The sequence below is a fragment of the Sciurus vulgaris genome (genome assembly GCF_902686455.1).
Source record: "Sciurus vulgaris genome assembly, chromosome: 3".
Lineage (NCBI taxonomy): Eukaryota > Metazoa > Chordata > Mammalia > Rodentia > Sciuridae > Sciurus > Sciurus vulgaris.
In genome coordinates this window covers 52,438,147-52,452,487 of record NC_136463.1, presented here as the reverse complement: position 1 = coordinate 52,452,487, position 14,341 = coordinate 52,438,147, and the positions used below count along the sequence as shown (strand labels likewise).

The window sequence follows — 14,341 nt, the reverse complement described above, 5'->3', positions numbered from 1 at the left end:
GCATTTGAGGGAGGCTGAAATCAAAGGATCACTTGCCCCAGGAATTTGAGACAGGCCTGCACAACATAGCAAGACCCTGTCTCAAAACATACGCATACATGCACACACACACATGCAACAAACACAACCACATCTATGAAGAGTCTACAGAATTGAAGAGATGAAGGAGTACAAAGCCATATGTTTCTAAACTGGTGCACTGGTGGAAGCCTATAATCTCAGTGACTCAGAAGGCTGAGGCAAAAGGACTGAAGTTCAAGGCCAGCCTCAGCAATAGCAAGGCCCTAAGCAACTTGGTGAGTGTGCTTCAAAAATAAAAAAATAAAAAGGATTGAAAGGATGGGGGATGTAGCTCAGTGGTAAAGTGCCTCTGGGTTCAATGCCCAGTACCAAGAAAAAAAAAAAAAAATACACATTCACATGCACATATATGACTCTAAAATGTGGAAAAATATGACTCAAAGCTCAATTTGTTAGCATAGAAATACAGCCATCATAACTTATTAAAAGAAAAAAAAATCAAGTCATAAAATAGAATGTCACTCAAACAGAAAAAATGCAGGAACTAAATATACCAAATGCCAAGTGCAAATATCTATTAAGTAAGGGAATTTTTTTATCATTTTATAAGAAAATGATTACCTTTATAATCAAGAAAAAGTTACATTTTCATAATTAAACAGAAGCTTCCAGAACATAGAAAAAGGTTGAAAACCTAATTCATATTTTAAGATACACGGCCCTGGTCATAAGCACTAACCAAGAGAGATAACCAAAAAAAGGAAACCACACATCAATCCCACTCAAAGATTATAAATGCAAAAATCTTTCTTTTTTGTGGTACTAGGGACTGAATACAGGCTTTGTGCCTGCCAGGCAAGCACTCTACCAATAAGCTACAACCCCAGCCCAAATGTAAAAATCTTTTTTAAAAATTAGCAAAACAAATTCAGAATTACATTAAAAAGGACAATATTGCCAAATATAATTTATTCTAGTACATTAAGATCAGTCTGAAACCAGACAACCTAAATATAAAGCTTATGGTGTTAATGATTAAAAATAGAAAAAAATATATGATTAATACAGTATGGGAAAAATTAAAACAAAAACAAAGTAAAGGAAAAAAGAAAAAGTAAAAATAGAACACTACTGCCTGAACTGCAGTATCATTTAACTTTGGTCTAGACAGTCTAGTCAAGGCAATGAGACAAATTAATGAACCATATAAGGACTATATGATAAACTGTAAAGGAGACAAAAGTACCATTATGTGTAGATAGATATAGTCTACTTAGGAAAGTTAAAAGAAATAACTGAAAGACTACTTAAAAGAATTCAATAGTTATAAATCATACAATGAAAAAACTCCAGGGCATTCCTAAATTTAAGTAATAACTAGATAGAATTTTTTCAATTGTTCTTTTTAAATTTCATTAATAGCTGGGCACAGTGGCACATGCCTGTAATTCCAGAATCTGGGGAGGCTGAGGCAGGAGGATTCAGAGCTCAAAGCCAGCCTCATCAGCTTAGCGAGACCCTAAGCAACTCTGTGAGGCCCTAAGCAACTCAGTGACACTGTCTTTACATAAAATACAAAAAAGGCTGGGAATGTGGCTTAATGGTTGAGTGCCCCTAAGTTCAAGCCCCAGTACCAAAAAAAAAAAAAAAAAAATTTACATTAACAAGACCAACAAAATCTAAAAAAATATACAGATGTTGACATGTGCTATATGACAGTGCCTGGCATATAGTAACAATAGAGTAAATATTGCTGAAGAAATAAAAGGAAACATTATTGTAAAAATGTAAATCTTCCTCAGTTTAATCTATAAACGTGTTACATATCTATTCAAAATCCCATTTGGAGTTCTTTTATTGGAGAGGCAGTGGGAATTGAGGCAAAGCACAACATTTTTTAAAATAATGTTTCACAAAATTACTTTGAGAGAAGGAGAAATGAAAGAGAGTAAGAAAAGCCATGACTATGTGTAATAAAGGAGGCCATAAAAAATGGATACCAAGACATTATTTAAAAAAAACAAAACTTGAGTATGATGCTGGCAGTTACCAACTGCATCCACAGTACAACAGAACAGAAGGCCCAGGAACACTGCAAGTGTGTAAAATTCAGTGAGTGAAACACGAAATATTTCACATCTTGGGAAGATTCATAATTTAGCAAATGGATAAAATCTACAACATAAAAAATAAATTTCAAAGATTTATACACACACACACACCTTCAGATATATTGAGGTTTTCAGACCTCTCAAAGCTCAAAGAAATCATTCTAATACTAATTATCTCCTGGTGTTACCTTGGATGTCTTTTCACCTCTTCTTTCAAACTGATTTCGTTGTTGAATTTTCTCAGCAATTTCTTGGGCAATTTGGCAGGTAGAATCATATGTGGAGAACCTGTATTAAAGTCATACAAAGAGAAAAGTGCTTGAGGTTCTTTAAAAGAAATGTCTGCAATGTCCAAGTTGAGTTTTAAATTCTAGTCACAAGTTCAAACAGGAAGAGAAGATAATAAACAGGACCTTTAAGAGTAGCATGTATCCAAATTCTAGACACCAGGCACCATTCTGAATGCTTCATTTGTAAAAACTCACTTAATCCACACAACCACATTGGGTACCCGCATTGCGTACCATTACCACATCCATCTACACATGAGAAACAAGGCACAAAAAGGTAGAGGAACTTGCTCGTGTGGGGAATGTGAGCTGTAACCAAGACTGTCTGGCCCCAGAGCCTGGGCTCTTAAACAACCTCATATTCTGCAGATGATAAAGCATTTGTAGACATTCATTTGTAAAACACAACAAACATTTCCAGCACATCCTGTGCTGTACTAAGCACTGTTCCACACACTATGAATGAATAGAGCTGGGGAACAAAACGGACAAAATCCCCTGCTTTCAAGGCACATACATTCTAAGGAAGAATGGTTAAAAAATAACAAATCAATACATGTCAGATGTTGACATGTGCTAAGAAGAAAAAGGAAGTAGAATGAAGGAACAGACAGATGGGCAGGTGCTACTTAAGATTAGATGGACCCTGGGAAAGGTGAGGGTCAGCCATGGAGATCTGCCTGAGGAAGAGCTCCACTGTCCAGGAACAGCAGTGCTATGTGTCCTGCAACAAAACACTCTGGCAACATAAGACATGTGTCTGCTTGACATCTCAGTTTGCCAGATTCTCTCAAAACATATACCGACCTACCTGTTACTTAGCAGTGTTGGGAACTTTAAAGGATTCACAGTGAACTCCCAATAGCCCCTGGTTTTCTCCTATCATAGCACTTCTATCTTCTGTTTTGCAGAAAATACTTAAGCATGAATATATTTCATTTTCCCTACTTCACTTTCTGTTCCTAAAAAAAATGGATCGTACTGTATTTATATGACCATTATTTTCCAGTACTATCCATTACAAAATACTGAAAACTGTTGTTGGCCTAATGTCCCAATTGTTGCTTAAGAATCAGTCTATTTCTTAAAAATCTCCCAACTCCCACATATCACTTATACATGACAGGAACCTGATAAGTTTTTCAGAATGAAGGAAGATGCTCCAATCACTTCCCTTAGGAATCTTACCATGGTAAATATAGCAATAGCTAACAGCTAAGTGCCTGATCTGAGCCAGGTCCTATGCTGAGAGCTTTATGTTATCAACTTCATAAGGACCCTAGGAGGCAGGATCCTCAGCCACTAACCCTAGACTCTAAAGTGCCATCATTCAAGTGAAATTTATATGTGTTTGGGTATATATGTATATGAGAAAAGAGCAAGTGATATAAGACATAATTAATAGTGGGCTAATGGAGAAAATTGGGTCCTGGTCCCAGCTTTACCACATTTTACCTATTTTCCTCCATATTAACACCTATTACAAGAGAAGCTTGGATATGATTCGGTGGTCCCAGACTAAATATGTCAAATTCCATAATAAAATCCTACCAAATGTAAGGTTTAAATGAAGTATTTCAGGACCTAGAAGGACCTGTTGACTGAGTGCCTCAGGAGGACACAATGGGCTGACTTCAAGGTTAACACAGGACTCTTGTTCAGAGAGGAGGGAGGACCACATTCTAGACAAGGTAAAAGGGCTGTGGAGCAAGCAAACATCAAGGGGAGAAAACATGCCTGGCATACTTGGCTGAGTAGTGGCCCTGGAAGGAAAGTACAATATAAAACAGTGGAGATGAGAAATTAAGTTTCTGCAGAGCTGGAACACCAGACTAATTAGGTTTGACTTATGAGAGGATTTTAGAGCCATAGGAGACACTTTAACACATAAAGCGAGGCCTTGAAGATATGTGAAATGTTGAAGGACAAACTCCCAGACATCTTACTCCCAATTCTCATGTTCTCGAGTTAGTCCCCCAAAAGTAGTGGTCCCTGAAACTTTGCAACACACATTGGAATCACTGGGGAATCTTTTTAAAAAACCAAACAAACAAATAAACAAAAAACAATGCTTAACTCCCACCCTACCCACAAGTACTGATTAAATTAGAATGGAGTTTGACCTGGATATGAGGATTTCTGAAAACCTCCCCAGGTACCACTGCACTCTAGAGAGATAATGGGCAACCTCATCATGGTGTCAAGCACCCCAGTACCTAAAGTACTGGTCTAGAAAAATTAATCTGAATTCCACTTATATAAATAGTAATGTAAGAACATGAGAGTAATGGCCAGTGATCAGTAGATTTCTTGGGCTATTCAATTCCACAACCATTTACCAATCTTACAATCTGCAGGGTATTTGGGATATAGAAGGCTGGACTATGGCAGGAATAGGGGCAAAAAAAAAAAAAAAAAAAAAAAAAAGGTCAGAGATATTAAAAAAAAATAGAGACTGTTATGAGGAGTGAGTAAAAAGTAAATGATTAGTTTTCAGGCCTAGGTGACTAAGAGGATGGTGATACCAAAACATAGACTAAGAAACTGGAAATGGGAGCATAAAAGAAGTTTACAGACTATGAACCAGTCCTTGTTTTTATCAAACACTGAATGTACAATTAAATTAATATATGTTTTACTTTAAAATATATCTAGAAAAGAAAAAGTGCTATGGAGGTGGAGAATGGAGCTCAAACAAGGACAGAATATTGATAATTATAGAAATTCGATGATGAGTATGAAGGGGCCCATTACAATATTCTACTTCATGTATCTTTTACCTTCCATAACAAAACCGTCAAAAAAAAAAAAAAAAAAACCCACTACCAATATAAAAAAAAAGTTCAACCAGAATATAAAACTATTAAGGTTTAAATAATTTTTCCACAGTGTATCATCAACAAATAAGCTGCTCTAACAGTAAAGCTAATTAACTTCAGCAAAGAACCAGTTCAGAGACAGTAATCATCTGCTACTTCAATTAAACAGAGAGTTTATCACTTGCTTTGGTAGGGCATTAAAACAGTACCTGCTATGTTCCATTTTTAATATTAGAACACAACTCAGGAGGAAGGAAGTCATCAATGGTCTATGGCATTCAGTAGTACAAAGGCAATGTTGTAGCAGGATCTGGTTTTCTGCAGGTTTTCTGGGATGGGGGAAAAGGTCTTATCTCTGAGTTTTACTTTTTAAAAGCTGGCTTCCACTAGATGGAAAGCAACCTAGCAAGATATATCAAGGGCCTTAAAAATGTTTGTACCTTGAACCCAATACTTCTACTTCTGTGAAGGGAGCCAAAGAAAAAAGATGGAAAAAAAGGGACATATTTTGCAATAGCAAACTACAACAAACAAAACCAAAACCTAAAATAAATAATCATCATTCATATCACTGATATACACCATAAAAATGTTTTCAGTCCCTGTGTTCATGGTGCATGCCTGTAATCCCAGACAAGTAACAGACTGTGGCAGGATAATCACAATATCAAGGCCAGCTGAGGCAACTTAGCAAGACCCTGTCTCAAAGAAAAAAAAAAAACAGAAAACATTTGGTGATATGGAGAAATCTGCTTGTTTTGTAAAGCATATGTGTGTGTGTGTATAAAGATTACAGTAATAAATCCAAAGTAAAATATCAATAACAGCTATTTTCAAATAAAAGTTAAAATGTCATTTATTTTCTTCTCTGCAAATATTTAGTATTCTCTAAATTTTCTATTATAAGTATACACAATTGTTAAAATTAGTTGAAAAAGATAATGTTCAATTCAGCAACTGATCCAGATAATCTAGATCCCAAGTAAATTTGACTTTGACCTTGGAATCCATTCTCCTACTACACACATTGCCTGAAACAATAATAAAACATATTAGAAACACCAACATAAGACATACTCCAACAAGAACTTTATAGAACTACAATGTTATAAATTATCAAAGAGAAAGGTCAAGTCTCGTTAAGTTTATCAATTTGTTTCTTGGGATCACGACTTGTATCTTTCATCATGCAGTCCTTGGGACTTAGCTGCTGAAAAAAATTACCCTTATTAGCTGTTGTTTTTCTGCAGAAGTAGCTGCTGATGGAAGTCTTCATGATACGAAGTCAGGAAAGGGTAAAATGCCTTATCACAAGTGCATAATTTCCCTCGCAGATTCCTACAAGTTTTTGAAGGGCCCACAAGATCTACGTCCAGCTAGTTACTACCTAGCTGGTGACGGTGGATTCTAAACCTTGGTTTCTCCACTATGGAGTTCAGCGGGTGCACCAACATTTCACAAAACATTATTTCTATCTCACTTTTACAGAAGTCCAGGGAAGTCTGCGCCAGTCAGCCCCCACGACCAGGATAGGCGGGAAATCCCCGTGGCGAGACGCTGCCCAGAAGGGCTGGAGAAATACTCTTAAGATTCGGCTCAAGTCCTCAGCATCCCCGAAGTCTACCCCGTCTCCTTCCAGGGTCACCCATGTAAACACCAAGGGTGGCGGGATGAAGCTAAGTGCCCCTTAGACTCCTCGCTGCTACTCTCTTCACCCGGACAGGTCTCCAGCCTCAACGCTGAACAACTGTCTCGCTCGCTGGAAGCCGGGCCTCCTCCCCGGTCCCTCCAAGCACTGCCGCCCTCACCCGGGGCTCACCAGGGGTCCGGTGCCATCGTGCCGCCTCCGCCCGCAGCTCGGACACTTCCTGCTCGCAGCAGCTGACTACGGCGGCCCGCGCGGCTCAGTCTCCGCGGTTCGGCCGGTGCGCGACCGCCTGGAGTTTGCAAAGTGAATTCGTGCACTAGCACCTCAGAACTATGAGGGGAAAAAAGAAGAAAAGCACTCCTTGTGAGGACAGTAGGTTGGAGCAATTTTTTTCCACTAAAAGATGCAAACTACTTGGCGCAATTAAAACTGTTGTTGGACAGAATCTAAGCTTTTCCCCAGGAAGGTGAAAGCGCTTCAAACCTGCCTTCTCGCTGTTCCTTAAATTTTTATCCTGCTTTAAAAACAAAACAAACACTGGATCGGGGCGATAGATGTATACTGTATACATTTACTAAAACCCCCTTTAGGTGAATTTTATAATATGTAAGTTCTACCTTAAAATAACGCCTTTTCAAGAAATCTTTTTAAGAATTGTTTTATTTCTGCTTCCAACAAGGGGCCCAATGCATTATCAATTACCATATTATTTTATAGCAGTCCACTCATCAAATGCAATCCTCTGTATTTAAGTATTTTTTAAATGTCAATAGGTGCTTAATTATATAATTACCCAAAAGGTCACAGGCTCTTTACAAGGGAAAGAGGGGAAGTGGTTCGGTACAGTTAGTGCTCACCCCAGTTCCCAGCCCCCAAATTTCCACAGAATGGAAAGAAAAGGAAGCCCTCCCTACTTTCGCAGGAAAGCAACTAAAACTCCGAAAAGAGTTTCGGCGTCGGCGTGGATCTGGTGCGCATGCGCACGGCCGTTACCATAACGACCGGGAGAACGCTGTACCAGCTGGGCTGAAAGAGAGTGAGCGCGACTTTCTTGGTGATGAATGAGAAAATTTCGCCCGAGGCCGAAGTGGCGGAGCTGGAGCTTGATGCGGTAATCGGTTTCAATGGTGAGACTTGGAGCATCCACGAGCTAGGCGGGTTAGGAACCCCGAGGACGCGAAGTGTAAATGGGCGGCGTTGAAAAGGCAGAGCGGGGACAGTAGTAAGGACCGGGGAAACCGCGTCCTCGCTCGCCCAAGGATTTTGGAGAGTCACTTCCTCGTTCTGAGTCTCAGAGAGTGGGATGGCTTTTTTTTTTTTTTTTTTTTAACTGCTCAGATAAGTACCAGCACCTAAAAGGGACCAAATGTCTCCTCACCGGAACGTGAGAATGAGTAAGGTGGTTGTGACCTTTCTCCATCAGGGGCATCCCTCCTTGGCTCTGAGCACATCACAGTCGTTGGGCCCTCGGTCACCGCCGGATGCTCTCTGTGTTGACTCCTGGGACCTACTAACGAAACTTCCAAAATCCTAGCGAATGTACTATTAAGAACAGGCTGGAGAGAAATGAATTTGAGTAACAGCTTTAGGGGATGATCTGGGTCCTGTAACACGAAGTGAGGATTCTCAAAGGTGAAGATTTCAAGCCAAGATAGAAAGTGAATGGGACGCCAGGGGGAGTGAGAGGAAGAGGTGTTTTTGATCACAGGAGAGGCCTGACCATTGGGCTTACATCTTATTTGTGACTGCTTGTGGTTGTGCACATTAAAGAGGTGGCACACGCCTGTAATCCCAGCGGCCCGGGAGGCTGAGACAGGACTGCAAATTCAAGGTCAGTCCAGCCTCAGCAAATTAGCCAGGCCCTAAGCAATTTAGTGAGACCCTGTCTCAAAATAAAAAACAAACGAGCTGGAGATGTGGCTCAGTGTGATTAAGCACCCCTGGCTTCAATCCCCAGGACGCTTTCTTCTCCCCTCCCCCGCAAAAAAGAGGAAGATGCCGTGTTTTTGTTTTGTTTTGTGTGTGTGGTTTATTTGGGGGATGAGAAAAAACAATTAATTGAATTTTAGAAAAAGCAAACTTTTTTAATAAATGTGTTGTGATGCCTGAAAATTTTAAAATTATAATCATGTAGATGCAGAATAATCGCTGACAAGTTTTGAGCACATTCTAGGACATAGCCCTTGAGTGTTTTACTTTAACAATCTCTGCAGAAAGTGGCACTTCATACTCTGAAATGTTGATCATCTTTAGAACTGGTTATAAGATCACTGGTAAAGGAATTGAGTGGCCTCCAGTGAGTTGCAAAGGCTCCCTGCTGAGCCATGTACAGCCACACAGAGCTGAGCAACTGAATTCATGCCGTTTTATAGAGCCCCAGGAGCAAACATGGTATATTACATCCTGTGTCTTTCATGGTAGTTACTAATTCTTTAGTCTTTTAGAATGATCAAATTAATGGAATTGTTTTCATCTTGTTGGTTTTTGTGATCATTTATTTTTTTTTAATATAGTCAAACACACTTTTATTGAGAACCATAATATACCAAATAGTACACTATGGACTGAGAATAGAGATAAATGCATAGCCATGTTTAAGAAGAAGAGTTCAGAAAACTGGAAAAATATAGTGAAACTGAAAGAAAAATTGGTCATCATTACATTTCCCAAAGATACCACTGTTAATCTTTTGGTGTGATCCTTTCAAATACCCACTTACATAGAAATATTTTTTAAGTGAAAGTGGAATCATATTTGTGTGTATGTGTCTATGCATTTTCTTATAACCAGAATTTATTTCACTTAACAGTATGCTGTGTAAATCTTTCCTTGGAAATTAATGTACTTTATGCTATAAATTTTAAAGTAATAGTTAATATATTTTGTTGCATCATGATGCCATAATTTATTTAAATAATTATTAATTTTTAGCATAATTCTATTTTTTACATTTATTTTAAAATGCTACAAAGAACATCTGCATAGCTAAATCTTTTAGCTCTTTGACTTTTTTCCTGATAATAAGTAATAAGTACATTCTAAAGACTTTGATGTATCCTCCAAATGTTATATATGCCACAGAAATATCTACAAAAAATAAACAGTGGTTCCCCTTATTCATGAGAAATAGGTTCCAAGACCTTCAGCAGGTACCTGAAACCAGGATAGTACCAAATCCTACATATGCTGTGTTTTGGACTATATATACATATACCTATTTAAAATTTTAATTTATACAAGGCACAGAAGGATTTAACAACAATAATGAAAATAGCATAAAATAATTGTAACAATATAGTATAATAGAAGTTGTTTAATATATTAATTATTTCTGGAATTTTCATTTAATATTTTTAGACTTCAGATGTAAATGAAGTCTTGGAAGTGAACCAAAGATAGGGGTACTAGAGTATAGGAATATTTCTCTCTCTCTTTTTTTTTTTTTTTTTTTTTTTTTTTTGTGGTACCAGGGATTGAACCCAGGGCCTTGTGCTTGCAAAGCAAGACACTCTACCAACTGAGCTATCTCCCCAGTCCTAGGAATATTTTAATAGCATTATTCTAGTAGCTGAAAGCTAGAACCAACAAAATGTCATCAGAAGAGAAAGGGCAAATAAATTGTAGTAATCCTCAATAGACTACTTTACAGCAAGAAAAAAACATGAACGACTGCTACCCATGACAAGAAGGATGAATCTCACGAACATAATGTGCAATCAAAGAAACAAGGACACAAAGAGGACCACATTATGTCTTCCATTCATATAAGTTCCAAAACGAGAGAAATTCACCTGTAGAGAGAGAAGTCAGATAGTGACTAACTTTCAAGAAATAGAGACTGGGAAAAGTTGCATGGAAGATATCTGGAGTGCAGAAATGTTCTTCTTCTTAGTCTGGGCTATCATCTATAAGTGTGTTTGTTTGGTAACAGGATATTGAGTTTTCTGTATTTGTCTCCAAAGAAAAATGCTTACTTAAAAGGCTATACTAGCTGCTATAGTTTGAGTTTGTCCCTTAAAGGATTCATGAGCTCAAGGCTTGGTCCCTGGTGTGGCAGTGTTATTATTTAGATATGGGGGGTCCTCCCAAACTCATGTATGAGACAGTGCAAGAAAGTTTAGAGGTGAAGTGATTGGGTTATGAGAGAATTAACCTAATCAATGCATTATTCCATGTGAATGGATTAACTGGGTGGTAATTGTAGGCAGATAGGGTGTGGCTGAAAGAGGTGTGTTACTGGGGCATGCTTTTGGGGTTTATATTTTGTCCCGGATGAGCAGAGCTCTCTCTCTTTGCTTCTTGATTTTATGTCCTGGACTGCTTTCCTCCACCATGATGTTCTGCTTGCCTTGAATCCAGAGCTATGGAGTTGACCACCTATAACTGAGAGCCCCCTGAAACCAAGAACACCAAATAATTTTTTCCTGCACTAAAATTGTTCTCGTCAGGTCTTTCGGTTTCAGCAACAAAAAAAGCTGACTAAAACAGGCAGTGGTAAGGTGGTAGAATCTTTAAGTGGTAGAACCTAATGGAAGATGGTTAGGTCACTGCCTCTGGGAGGGATCAAGGTAGTTTTCATAGTACCCTGGTTAGTTCCCTACTAGAATGGGTTGTTACAAAGAGTAAACTGGCCTCTGAATCTCTCCGGCTTCCTGTCTTGTTTTTCCCTTCATGTGATCTTAGAATTTCAGCCCCTAAAACTGTAAGCTAAGTAAACTTCTTTTCATTATAAAGACCCAGTCTCAGCTATTTTGTTGTAGTAACAGAAAATGGACTAATACATCAGCTCTCAGAAAAGAGAATAGGCAAAGTTTTGTAAAAGTTTGGGAGGAAGATTTTATTCTAAATCAAAGAAGGACTGGCCTCTTTAAATTCAAGTAACCTTTAAAATCAGCTAGAGTCAGTGGGTAAAGATTGAGGGGCAAACCATCCCAAGTAGCAGGAACAGGGAAGCAAAGAAGGAAAAGTATGGGGCCTGTTTATGGAATGGCAAATAGTTTGGTGAAGCTTCAGGGTCAGGCACTGGCAGGATAACCCAGGAAAGAGCACCTGGGGGTAGATTCCAGAGGGCTTAAATGCCAGATAATTAAGATTAGATGTCATGGGGATGCAAATCAGAAGTAAAAGCAAGGCCCCTTTTATCATGAACTGGAACTCATGGTAGGGTTATATTCTTAAATTTGAAATTGAACTTGAAGGTGCAAACATATAAATGTACTTGACCTCATCTAGGTATAATGTTTATGTCCCGCCAAAGCTCTTATGTTAATACAGTAATGTTCAGACGTGACATGATTAGATAGTGAGAGCTGTAATCAGCCCATCCTAGCCTGGGTGGTAACTGAAGGCAGGTGGGGCATGGCTAAAGGCGATAGGCCACTGAGGGAGTGCCCTGAAGGGTGCATCTTCCGGTGGCCCCTTCCCCCATCCCTCTCTCTGCTTCCTGGCCAGCCATGATGGCTGCACTGCTCCTCCTCCACACTCTCTGCCATGATGTCCTGCCTCACCTTGGGCCCAGAGCAATGAACTTGGCCCAAAGCATGGACTGACCCTATGATGCTTGAGTCAAAATAAATTCTCCTCTAAGTTATTCTTGTTGAGTATTTTGGTCACAGACACAAAAAGCTGACTAACACATAAGGAAACCAAATATAGCTGAGTTGAATATGAAAACATTTTATAAAGTTACGGTTATTAAGAATATGGTCAGTTTTATCAATTGACTGGGATAAATAATTTTTGTTATTCAAAGAGCTCTTACAAACTAAAAATAGCATCAACAACAAAAGAGAATGCAAACTAAAACCTATGGGCTACTGTCTGTTTTATAAATAAAGTTTTATTGGCATGCCCACTTGTTCATGTGTTTTCTGTGGCTGCTTTTACACTACACTAGCACTAGCTGCCACAAAGGCCATATAGCCCAAAGAGCCTAAAATATTTACTGTCTAAAATATTACTATATTTGTGACTAAAATTGATAATGGGCAAAGAAACATAAATATAAGAAATATAAATTGTCTTTACCCAGAAAATTTAAAACGCTATTAAGACAGTGACATTGTTACTTCTCAAATTGCCAAATTGCCCCTGTGCCTCGCTGTTCTTTTCGTCTTTGATGAGAGCCTAAGAGGCAGATATTCCTGTTGAAAACAACCAATTTAGGAAGATAGTACATAACAAGCTCAGCCAATCAGATTTTCCCATTCAGAACTTCCCCTCTCAAGGGAGTAATGGAGAGCACAGAGTACTGTGGGAGTTGAATGTTACATTGAATTTTTGAGCAATGTGAAACGTGTGTTCCTTAGTTTATATTGCTTGGTCCTGCTTTTCTTTATAGTCCTGCTAATTTTCAAGTATGATTTTTCTATACTTCCTATCAATCGTGAGCTATTGTATTCCTCCCACTATTTTTGTTTCTTTTTCTTTTCTTTTCTTTTTTCTGCATTTGGACAGAGTTCACTCTTCTTGATATAATCAAGAATCCTAACTATTAAGTACAAAAATATATAACTATGAAGACACACACACCTACATGTTAAGGTCATTTCTGGGAAGGTTATGTACCTAAGAGTAGTCCTGGGCATGTACATATTCAGCCATCATCAATATAAACACGCCGTTTTCCAGAGCAATTCTTCCAATTTACTCTCCCATCGAGCAAATGTATAAGTGTTACCTTAGTTTCACACCATCACCAATGCCTGGTACTGTCAACCTTTTTAATTGTGGACATTATGGTGGATATGACATGGTATTTAGGATAAAATTTATATTTCTCTGCTTACTTGCAAGTTGAACATCTTTTCAACGTCTACTTGATTTTGAATTTTCCTTCACCATAAAGTGCCCTTTTATATACTTTGTTCATTTTTCCGTTGGAAAGTTTGGTTTTTTCTTACTGATTTGTAGAAGTTTTTCATATATTATGGCAATGATACTTTGTCTATTATATACATTACAAATCTTCTCCTGGATAGAGTTTTTCTTTTAATTTTGTCTTTTGTAATTAGAAAATGTTAACATAACTGGATAAATATATCAACCTTTTCATTAGGTTTGCTATTTTTGTACGTGGTTAAAAAGTCATGTCCTACATCTGTGTTAAATATTAAGTCTTATTTTCATATTTATGTCTTTGGTCTACCTGGAAGGTATTATTTGTATATGGTGTGAGATAGGAATCTAATTTTATTTTTTCCATCTGGATAGCCATATGATTGTTTATAAGAAACCTACAATTACAAAAATAATAACATGTTTTAAGTAGGAATAGAACACCCAGAAAGGCATAAACCTCAGTTTTGTTTTGTTGATGTTGTTTTGGTACTGGGGATTGAACCCAGGGTCACTTAACCATTGAGCCATTTCCTTTTTATTTTTTATTTAGAGACAGAGTCTCCCTAAGTTGGTTAGGGCCTGACTTTGAACTCATGATCCCCTTGCCTCAGC

At 38.1% G+C, this 14,341-nt stretch overlaps 2 protein-coding genes across 3 annotated transcripts in view; one reads left to right on the top strand and one right to left on the bottom strand.

Moving 5' to 3' along the window:
* The window catches only part of STX8 (syntaxin 8), a 273,652-nt gene extending 266,440 nt beyond the window's left edge, over positions 1-7,212 (bottom strand). Inside the window, 2 exon segments of the mRNA XM_079134369.1 lie at positions 2,321-2,420; positions 7,061-7,212. Of these exon segments, the coding sequence (XP_078990495.1) occupies positions 2,321-2,420; positions 7,061-7,077 (117 nt within the window). The 5' untranslated portion in view covers positions 7,078-7,212.
* Positions 7,213-7,864: 652 nt separating this feature from the next.
* CFAP52 (cilia and flagella associated protein 52) overlaps positions 7,865-14,341 on the top strand; it is a 47,213-nt gene continuing 40,736 nt past the window's right edge. For both annotated transcript variants that reach the window (XM_079134364.1, XM_079134365.1), the window contains exon 1: positions 7,865-8,016. In XM_079134364.1, the coding sequence (XP_078990490.1) occupies positions 7,947-8,016 (70 nt within the window). In that variant the 5' untranslated portion in view covers positions 7,865-7,946. The remainder of the gene's footprint in view (positions 8,017-14,341) is intronic.